Here is an 11,929-nt window from a genome sequence, read left to right on the forward strand (position 1 = left end):
AGAAAGAGGTCAATCAATGTCATCTCCCAAATTTTGGTCCATACTTCACTCAAGTCATCTACCATTATCGCTTAGTTAATCAGGGGCGGATCCAGGGGGGTCTTTGGTGTCTCAGACCCCCCTCAGGTTGAACCACAAACAGGAAATCTAAGACAGAAAGTACATAGAGAAAAGCAACACATCGCGAAAGGTCATATACTCTAATAGAGCAGTCCCAAACTATTTTAATTAACTACGATAACATCACGTGATGATAGCTCACATGATATGGATTGTTTGAAGTTCAGCAAATGGTGGAAGACACACACTTACTGTGCGTGGAAGAGCTGGCAGCTGCAAGGGAGCAATGGCATTTGTAATCACTGATATTGTTGTAAAGGTACGTCAATCTTCTATATAAAGTAGCATTTCACTGCTGGTACTTTTCTTTTTTGGTAATGCACCTGACTCTGCCTTTGGTCAATATGGGCATGTGATATCATTCGACTGTTCTTGAGACCTCACCCAGAAGACATAGAATCCCGTTCCCCACACTCGACAGTATAAATTACAAAGTGACACAGGAGTTAGCTACTTCAATAGTTCTTCAATTTGGTCAGGAAGAAGTGTGATGACAAGTGCTCCATCATTCATCATAACTACTATGTGCCTGGAAGTTGTGTATGTAGTAAGCTATAAGTCTACAATAGCATGGTATAGCAATAAGCTGCACAAACAGCAGCGTAGGTTTCCAGCTAGTTATAGCTAGATACATACATTGTGCTTGTTAAAGTTTGCCTATAAGGGCACATTTTATGTAAGAATGCTATGCACAACTGTAAGCCAGATGTGCTGAGTTGTATAATTATGTGAACTTTAGGGGGGTTACCCTCCACCCAGCTCAGAGACCCTCTTCTTGAAAAATCCTGGAACCGCCCCTGAGTTTGTACCAGAATGTGTCAAGTCCTTAGTCCATGCAAGTGAAATGTGGCTAGTACACTACAACCTACTGTATCAACAAAAAATGAGGTCTCATAAAGAGATGATGACCTTAAGAGTGTAGCATATTTTAGCTGACCTAGCTGTTTTGATAAGTCATGAAATAGACATTTGTAACCTAGGTATTATTACAATGTGAGAGGTGGTCTTTGTAAAGAAGGTGGTCTTTATAAAAGGTGACCATGAAGTGGTCTTATAAGGTCAGTATGCCTTAGCCATCTTTGAGATCTAATTACAAAGTGGTCTTTGTACAGAGGTGAGGTGACCACTATACAAGGGTTTTACTCTAGGGTACATTTATACGACGATTTGACCATTTCCACTTTCCATTTCCAGTTTCCAATTGCCCCTTATTACACCCAGATAACAATTAAACAAAGGATGATTACTAAACTCGAGCAAACAAGCCCAACAGCTGACAACACTTGATGGAAGTTTATGACAAACTTGAACAGACAAGCCTGGAAGCTGACAATGAAACGTGAACAGACAAGCCTGAAAGCTGATGACAAAACCTGAACAAATGCAACTCATTGCAGCATCACTTTAATTATGCTAAACCTCTTATAGAACATCAAGAACTCAGCTAGTATGCCACTAGGGACATTTGTCTTATAGCAATTGTGCAAACAGTTTTTATTCAATTTAGTGCGTCGCATGCAACGCGTGTCACACAAGGAATGAGCTCACCAGTTACAATGGATCTCCAGCAATGATGACCTTGTTTCTTGTTACAGTTTTAACTGATTCTGTAGACTGGAACGACTGCTACAAAGAATTTCTGGCCATGGTAGCTCCGCTCATAGAAAACACCTTTGAGTGGCACATTTTCTTTACCAACCACTGTCCCCGGCATGGCGATAGCAAGTGACGCAACACTAACAGTCCTGTTTCACTTATTAGAACTTTTGTTTACTAGGTCATTCACTTTTTGAGAATGTGGTGTGTCACGTGACCCAAACCTGTTAAACCAGTTTGCAGATCATGTAATGCTTGAAACCATTTCAACATTACTGCACACGCTTAGGTCATAGTGCACCCTTAGGTAATAGCGTGCACTTAGGTCACAGCAATTTTATGCAAGTTTATATTCCTACAACTGCAGCATGCATGTTAACTTCAATTTATTGTGATGCAATAAATTACATTTTCCAATGCTTATAAAATCTGGGTTATTCCCCTAGACTCCTAAGAATCACATCTGTATGTCTTTGCCAGCTCAACTGTATAACGTTTTGTTGCCAAAGTTGTCCTAACCTAATGCCTATAATAGCATAGCATGACAGTCACTAGCACTGATCTAGATATGTATAGTTAAATGAGTAAGTTCTGCGTGCAGCTACATTATAATTGTGGTGATTATTATCTGCACATTCTAGGCTGAATCATCTTGAAATGCTGCTGGTACATTATTACAGGTGAAATGTTTTCCAGTCAGTTGGTTATCTGGCTTGCATACTTGCAGTAAAACATTTTGCATCAGCATACCCATGATACAAGTAATATAGCACTGGAAATAGCCTTGATCCATACTACTAATGAATTTGATAAGTGAAATCCTCATTGAAAGAACAGCTTGGCTAAGACAGGATATGACAGCAAAAGTATGGTACGTACGACTCAAATACAATGTCTGTCATGAAGAGAACACTGACTAATTTATTGTTAATTATGATGTCATTATTATAATACGTAATTGTATGGTTGCTATATGTACCACTAGTTTTATATGAAAATTACTTGAGAGTAAAATAATGTTAGTAGTTGGTTGCTCGTTGTTTGTCTCTTCTTCGTGACAAAGATTTGGCGCAGTGAGCAGGGTCGCCAGAGATGTCTGGCCCAATACGCAAGCTGATTGGTCCGTCGAAGGCGCAGCTTTTAAGATACACTCAGGATGCTGAAAAGCTTCTTTCGGCACCTATTAATGACAAAGAAGTTGAAGAAGAAGAGATAAATGTAGAGGAATTAATCGACCGTTTTTCCACTAATATTTCTATTTTGGAAAGATGTAACCACGATTGGATCTCGCTGTTGAGGGAAATGCATGGAGAAGCCAAGGATGCAGAAGAAAAGGAACATACACGAGTTGCTGAAGGTACTGAAGGATATGTTGAGGTGTTAATAAATGCTAGTGAGGTTGTAAGTCGGCTTAAGAGTAGGCTTAAACGTATTGAAAGAAAAATTGAACAGCAGAATCAATTTTTAGAGACCCAGAAAAATCTCTCAAGTCAAGCAAAGGTTAGCAACATAGGTCAAGACACTAACATTAAGGTCAATCTGCCAAAATTGCAGCTTCCTTGTTTTGACAGAAATGTACAGCAATGGCCTGAATTTTGGGACATGTTTAAGACATCGGTAGATGAGCAGAACTTGCCCAAAGTATCAAAGTTCAATTACCTAAAAAGTGTTTTGAAGGGTACAGCAGCAACAGCTATTTCCGGTTTGTCGATTGACAACAAAAATTATGACACTGCAATTGCTTTATTGAAGGATAAATTTGGTAGAAAAGAGGTGATAGTGGTATGCGAAATTACAAAGTTTACCAAGGTCATGTAATAAGTTTACAGAGATACAAAAAACTTATGATTGTGTGGAAAAGACACTACGGCAGTTGGAGGCTCAAGGTGAGAGCATAAATAATCAGAGAATGCTAATACAATTAGTGCTTTATAAATTTCCAACTGAAGTTGTTATGAAATTAGAAGAAACAAAGAAACCTACTGATGTTTGGGATATGAAAATGTTGCGATCAGCAATTTTTCAATTTGTTAGAATCCAGGAGAATGTTCACCAGTATGCCATTAATTCTAAAAGTTGTTTGGACAAACCAGTCCATCAGGTCACAAATGTAAAGGGTTACCATCCAACCAATAATATCCCTGCAGAGGTATTCAGTAGTATCAGTGATAGTAAGAGTGTTCGAATAGTAATGCGTCCCTGCATTTTCTGTAAGGGTGACCACTATGATGATCAGTGTGATAGGTATAAGAATTTATCAGAAAGAAAGCAGAAGTTGAGTTTTGATGGGAGATGTTTTATTTGCTTGAAACCTGGACATGTTGTCAAAGTTGTCCTATTTCACAGAAGAAAGCTTGTGATCATTGTGGGAAGAAAGGTTACCACAACCGTTGTTTATTCCCTGATAAATTTCCAGAAGGAGCAAACATGTTTTGTGTTACTGAGCATAATAGGGCTTCAGATGTTGCTGATAGTTCAAGTTTACCTTCTGCAAAGAACAGTTTACATGATGAGTCTAGTCCTACTGAACAAACAGTTGGCTCTCATGTCACTCATACAATGTTAGCTTCGAATGAAAGAGTACTGCTACAAACAGCAATTGTCCCCATCCAAACTTCTGATGGGCAGACTTTGATTAATGCTAGAGTGCTATTGGACAGTGCAAGCCAAAGAACTTTCATGACCACCAAATTTGCACAAAAATTAAAGCTACACTCAGAGCATAAAGAAAATCTTTCAGTTTCTACATTTGGAGCACAAAAGGCTAAGAATGTTGACACATATGTTGTTAAATTTAAGGTAAAGGTCAATGATGGTTCTTTTATGACACTGTCTGCCAATGTGCTTCAACAGATCACTGGGTGCATTCAAAGAGGACCACTGTTACAAAAGGATCTTGAGTTTTTAAGATTGATCTCACTTGACCAGCTTGCTGATTCTATTCCTAATGTAATGGAGACAACAACTATAGATGTGCTGATTGGCTCAGATTTTTTTGGGGAAATTGTTGGGGGCGACAAAGTAGTTTTGCCTTCTGGGATGTTTATGTTGCCCTCAAAGTTTGGATACATAGTTACGGGCAAAATGTCCAGGAGGTGACCATGATTTGCCAATCAGCACATTGTTTGTATCTACAGTTAATTTTATGTTGCCTGGAGCAACTTCACATTGTTTATCTGGAACATTTGAACCTGTGGATAAGTTGTGGTCCCTTGAAATCATTGGAATTGCGGACCCTAAGATAGAAAATGATGACGATCTAGCATTACACAAGTTTTGTGAGAGTGTTCGGTTTGAGGATAGGAGGTATCAAATTAAATGGCCATGGAAAGAATCTAATGTATGTTTACCTGATAACTATCTTCTTGCTTTGAGGAGAATGAAATCATTGGTCAAGCGTCTTCAGTCTGACCAAGTACTTCTTCGAAAGTATGATGACATAATTTGTCAACAACTAGACAGGGAGGTATCATTGAAAGAATAGACAATTCTGTATTAAGTGGTACTAGAAAGCATTATTTGCCTCATCACCCTGTACTTACACCAGCTAAGGCCACAACCAAAGTTCATGTTGTCTATGATGCGTCAGCTAAGTCTCAAAGATTTGTAAGTAGTATGAACGATTGTTTATTTCGTGGTCCAGTGATATTACCTGATCTGGTTGTGCTTCTGATACGATTTCGGCTACATTCAATTGTCATCCTTGCTGATCTGGAAAAGGCATTTCTCCAAATAGGAGTTCAGGAAGATGAGCGAGATGTCACCCGATTCCTGTGGTTGAAAGATATAAACAAGTCTGATGTAAGTGATGACAATATTGCTGTGTATCGATTTTGTAGAGTCCCCTTTGGGCTGATATGTAGTCCATTTTTGCTCGGTGCTACACTTAAACATCATTTACTGAAAGAAGGTACACCTCTTGCTCTGGATATTATGAGTAATATCTATGTTGATAATGTACTTATTGGAACTGATTCTGTAGAGCAGACTTTCAGTATTTATCAGGAAGCAAAAGAAATTTTTAGGAAAGCCTCCATGAACTTGCGTGAGTGGAACTCAAATACAGTAGAATTTTTGGAATCTCTTTCAGCTGATGAGAGAGTTTCTTCAGCTGATGGCAAAGTAAAAGTACTTGGTCTTTTGTGGAATGTAAAAGATGATTTAGTACATATTCCAGGAGTGGACAGAGTAATGATGGATGGCGTTGTAACAAAGAGGGATGTTCTTAATATTGTGGCTAAAATATTTGATCCGCTTGGACTTGTGACACCAGTGACCTTTCATGGAAAGGTATTTTTGCAGACATTATGGAAACTTTCTAAGTCATGGGATGAACCATTGTCTGGTGATCTTGTTAGGGAGTGGAATCAAATACTAAATATGTTGATCTCTGTTTCCAATTTGAGCATCAAAAGACTTGTGGAAAACCAGAGTAAAGGGGTTAATCAGTTGCTGGTGTTTTGCGATGCCTCTACTACATGTTATGCTACGACCATTTATCTAAGAACTTGTGATGGTACAACTGCAAAGACAAATCTTGTCTTTGCGAAGATGCGTCTTGTTCCTACTGGAAAAGAAAAATCTAAATCAAAGGCTAAACTTAAAAAGTTTACCATACCACGTTTGGAGCTGCTAGCAGTATTAATTGGAGTGAGAGCTGTTAGTTTTGTTGAGCATGAAATGAAGTTGAGAAAGTTCTTTGGACTAACTCTCGATGTGTACTGCACTGGATAAAAACCACAAAACCGTTATCTGTATTTGTAGAGAATCGTGTAAAGGAGATCAAATTACACAGGGACTTGAGATTTTGCTATATTGCTTCTGGTCACAATCCAGCGGATTTGGCCACTCGTGGACTATCAGTGAGTGAGCTTTGTGAATGTTCACTATGGTGGCATGGCCCTTCCTGGCTGGGAACCAATCATTTATCATGGCCTGATTGGAACCTGCCAGAGATTACTGTGGAGAAGTTAGAACAGATTGAAACTGAAGTAAGAAGATCCAGATCATTTATTGAATTGGCCAATGTTGCTGGAGTTGACCAACTTGATGACAAGCAACTGTTTTTATTTGGGTTGAGGGAACCATTTTACTCTTCTCTTCGAAAGTTGTTGAGAGTGTCAGTGTATGTATTAAGATTTATTAAACTGAAAGTGTGGAGAAAGATTGATGGAGAGAGGTTCAAACACAGGTTAATGGCAGTTGTTTTAGAGAGTTTAAGTGAAGGTTTTATTTCTAGAACTGAAATCAAAATGGCCTCAATTTTATGGATTTACTCTGTTCAGCAAAGTTATTTTAATGATGTATTTCTTGCTTTGAAGAATAATAAGAAGCACTGTTTGCAAAAGCAACTTGGTTTGAAGACAGATCAATTTGGAATTTTACGATGTTATGGACGATACTCCAATGCTGATGTTAGTGAGGAAATGAAGCATCCCAAGCTACTTCCACGTAAATGTTTTTTCACACAACTTGTTATTCTAGAAATTCATGTTCGTCTGATTCATGCAGGTGTATCACATACTCTGAGCCAACTCAGAGAAGAATTTTGGATTCCCCAAGGAAGAGCAGAGGTCAGGCATGTACTGCATCAATGTGTAGTTTGTAAACGTCATGATGGAAAATCCTTTTGTTTGCCAAATATGCCACCATGGCCCAAAGAAAGAGTATCCAAGTCAGATCCATTTACATTTGTTGGATTGGACTATCTTGGCCCCATTCAAGTTAAGGAAGGTGATGCTTTTGAAAAGATGTGGGTATGTTTATTTACATGCTTGGCTGTAAGAGCGATTCACTTGGAGCTTGTGAAGGGACTGTCGGGTCAATTGTTTCTGGACTGTTTACGCCGATTTATAGCTAGAAGAGGTAAACCAACTCAAATAATTTCAGATAATGCTCCTCAGTTCCGTTTGGTGAAATCTGCTTTAGATCAACAGTGGCTGAAGGTATATAGAGATGAGACAGTTGTGAGTTTTTTCTCGTATGAAGGAATCCAATGGAAGTTTACAACAGCATTGGCCCCTTGGCAAGGGGGTTTCTATGAACGACTTGTAGGAATGGTCAAGAGAGCCTTAAGAAAGGGAATGGGCCGGAGAGTATTATATTGGGATAAGCTCATAACATTGTTGACCGAAGTGGAAGCCATCATAAATACCCGCCCTTTGACCTACGTACATGAAGATTTTCAATCCAGCTTTGTTTTGACTCCTTCTCATTTTTTGACGGGAAGCTACAACAATGCTATTCCTTTTGACACAGATGAATATATTCCAAAACTAGATTCTGCTCAGGAATTACTAGTATACTGGAGAAAGAACCAAAAACAGTTACAAATGTTTTGGAAGTCTTGGATACAGGATTACTTGTTAAACTTAAGGGAAACCTTACCACTAAATCATAAAGGTCCCAGGTCACAAGTGTTGCGACAACCACAAATTGGCAAGATTGCTTTAGTAAAGAATGAACATATACCACGCAGGGCATGGAAATTAGCAAAGGTTAAAGAACTTATTTTAAGTAGAGATAATCAAGTACGTTCAGTGAAGCTTCAATTGCCAAATAAAGGTATTTTGGATAGACCGATCAGTCATCTTCATCCCCTAGAAATACCATCGGTAGTGAACAACAATGATCCACTAACAATTGAGGCATCTCCTGGTGCAGATATTGATGATCAGCAGAAACATGGCAGAAGAAAGGCTGCTATTAATGCTCGTAGAAAGATTACTGAACAGTTGCGTACTGATGCAGTCATTGTTTCATTTTCAGTGTGTCGGGAGTGTCATGAAGAGAACACTGACTAATTTATTGTTAATTATGATGTCATTATTATAATACGTAATTGTATGGTTGCTATATGTACCACTAGTTTTATATGAAAATTACTTGAGAGTAAAATAATGTTAGTTGTTGGTTGCTTGTTGTTTGTCTCTTCTTCGTGACAGTCATCTCACGAGAGTGTGAGCGAAAAAAAACTTGCTAATTAAAGGGTGTGGCACTAGACCCATTTCACTTGCAAGTATTCATCCCATTTCGTTTGGCATGAATACTCGTGAGCTAACAGGTACCACGCATTTTAATTAGTGAGTTTTTTAATCACTTGCACACTTGCGAGACGACATTGCATTTGAGCAGTACTGTAACTGGCAACTGAAAGAGCTGATATCTGGAGTGGCAAAGAAAAAAGTTAACCATAATTAATCTTATCATTGACTTGTGTTCTATATTCAGCCTTACTGTATTTTTTTTGGCTAGTAAAAGGCTGCTTCTTTTTCTCTACTGACTATTGCAAAAAAGCTACCAAATTACTAGCTAATTAGAGTTACAAGGAATGCAACAAGACTGAATGTAGAACATGAGTCAATGATAATGGTATGAAGTTAAAAACTTTTTAATATTGTATTTAGCTGTATTAACATGTATTTCTAGTAGCTCCAGATGTCATCTCTTTCGGTTGCCAGTTTCATGGATGTACCTTTTAAAGCCATGCATGGAGGATATATGTTACATCAAAATATGCTGGCCACCAATACAGAATATTGGTAGACCCTCAGCACACTTTTTAACTTGTAATTTTATGTGCTGTAAAACATTTAAGTAAACAAGTACACAAAAAAAGTTTGGAATTTGCAACTAGAGTAGGGACTATAACACATCGATAAAAGTCCTGAAACAAGCTGGAGTAGTGCATGATATTAAATCACAGTAAAACAATAAGAAGTGTTATATCCCTACTGTGCTTAAGATACCTGCATAACAGAAATGCACAGTAGGGATATAACAATTCTTATTGTTTTACTGTGATTTAATATCATGCACTACTCCAGCTTGTTTCAGTACTTTTTATCAATGTGCTATGGTCCCTACTCTAGTTGAAAATTCCAAATATTTTTGTGTACTTGGTGTTAACTTTTTTTTGTAAATAATGGTGAACCCATGCATACCGCAAGAAATGGTGCCGTGCACCCCAAGCTATATCAATTATCGTCTGAAAAGTGAAGTATCCATTACACTTTGTTGTCAGCTATGTTCAACCCGTTACACAGCAGTACGAATCAAGAATTGTTCAAAAATCACCTATGCAAACTGCATCAAAAGAAAGAAATGGTACTGCTGTCCCAGCTATCAATTATCGTCTGAAAAGTGAAGTATCTGTTACACTTCATTGTCAGCTATGTTCAACCCATTACACAGCAGTACGAATCAAGAACTGTTTGAAAAGCACCTCTGCAATCAAAGTAGCAACTATGAAAATACAGACGATTTCTGTTATGAAGGGAAGCCATCACATGCTACCGCCAAATCAACACATTTTGCTGTCAGCAAAGATGAATGGGACACAAAGGAGGACACTGGTAGGTCCATGAAGAATGCATTGTTTTCCAAAAGGCACTTGTCCAGCTGAAACAACATCAAACAGTGAAAAAATCAAGCCCATAGTCCTAGACATTATCAAGTTATGCTTGTCTGAAAGCATCAGTCAGTCAGTTACTCAGTTACTCACCTTTGTGGTCCCTACTATACAGTAATATCGTACTGTATGATAAATAAATGAACTTGAAATCTGGCATGGGTCAAGTTGCAAGTTGCAATATAATAAAAATGAAACTAAGAATAATCAACTTTAAAAATATTTGTTGTGTCCTACATGGTAAATCACTAATGGGAGGATTGTGAATAGTCTATTAAACCATCATATGTACATGTTGCTAAAACTTATCCTGTTGCAAATAAATCACTATGACTAAATTCCAATTCATGGTTTGACATACTGGCTGTTAATATATTATTTATGCATTTATCTTTTGTATAGTCTTGGTAGTGTTCAGGGGGTATATTAAATGCAATACCAGTATGAACAAAAATCACACTGCTGCTTTAGGAGCCAGCCCACTTATAATTTTGTTGTCAGTTTTATTACCATGGCAATTAAAATCGAATCTTATTTGGATGATGAATGATGAAATTATTAACCTACTTCATGCCTCCCCATTATACCAACTGGGGACTTGATGGGGCATAAAGTATACATTATTAGTATTTTAACATATTTGAGTCACTCAATGATGGCTATACAATAATTATGACACACACAATGAATATAGAAAAAAACATCTTAAAAGGAAAAAGCATGTTGTTACAGGAAGAAGACCTATACAAGGTATATACACACCCCACTCATATATTTCCCTTGTGCTGAGTCATCAATGGATACCATCTATACCTAACAGAATATCGTAGCTATGTTTGTATATTTCAGTTATCAAAGGTGGTCCAACTATTAGCTAGCTACTTAATTTTGCTCTGAATTCAGCCAAGTTTCCTACAAAATTTTTGAATACCCAGGAAAGTTTTAAAATCATATTAAGAGTACACTAGCCAGTAGCTGTTATAGGAATTGATGTGGGTTTTTGTGTGTTTGGTTTCAAAAATACGCAGACAATTTTTTGATAGATGCATATTTCGTTACTATCACAATAACAGTAAGCCATGCTTGGTTCTCAATCCACCAATCTTATTTAGACCACAACATAGTTATTACACACGTTGCAAGGACAGCTTTGCTAACCTCCAAAAACCTTTTCCGTTCAACTGCCACTTCTTGGTGGAATTCTCGCACTGATGCCACACGTTACTTGTAATTATGATGAACTTATATCCTCTGCTAAGGACTTTTACTGTTACCGAAATAAGCTTGTGTAGTATAGTGATTTTATATTATTGTATGTGTAACATGGTTGTCTAGTGGTTGTGTTTTGTACTGTGTTTATTGTTGCATGTGTGCCCTGATAGGGAAGAATGACCACCAAACTAAAAAACTCAACCAATCAATCATACATACAAAATCTATGGTGACACCCAGCCTTAATAGCTACACCATAGCTAGGCAAAATCTATGATGACACCCAGCTTTAATGCATTGCTAGACACTTAAAGGAAAGGCAGACAGAAAACTTCACTGGATCCTACCGCTGCTTTCTGGATGACAACAAATCAAAGGGCACTCGCGAGCCGGTGCATCTGTTCGTCTCGCCATCCGTTGGACGAGAGGTGTGAACGTGTGTTATATACATTGCAAGTCACACCACTTACATACCTAATCGTGACAAACAGCAGTACATCGTTCAGACTTCCAGTGCTACAAATTTCCTCTTCTATTGTCTGCAACGATAATGAATACTGAATGGACCTGATGGGAGTAACAGTGATCACG

General features: G+C 37.9%; 1 protein-coding gene across 4 annotated transcripts in view; it reads right to left on the reverse strand.

The window, feature by feature from the left end:
* Positions 1–11,929, reverse strand: part of LOC136251376 (uncharacterized) — a 66,421-nt gene extending 54,492 nt beyond the window's left edge. For 3 of the 4 annotated variants that reach the window (XM_066043822.1, XM_066043823.1, XM_066043821.1), the window contains exon 1: positions 11,813–11,929. In XM_066043822.1, coding sequence (XP_065899894.1) covers positions 11,813–11,837 — 25 coding nt within the window. In that variant the 5' untranslated portion in view covers positions 11,838–11,929. The remainder of the gene's footprint in view (positions 1–11,812) is intronic. The other variant, XM_066043824.1, reaches the window with a different exon arrangement.

Source organism: Dysidea avara, chromosome 3 (genome assembly GCF_963678975.1).
Source record: "Dysidea avara chromosome 3, odDysAvar1.4, whole genome shotgun sequence".
NCBI classification, from domain to species: domain Eukaryota; kingdom Metazoa; phylum Porifera; class Demospongiae; order Dictyoceratida; family Dysideidae; genus Dysidea; species Dysidea avara.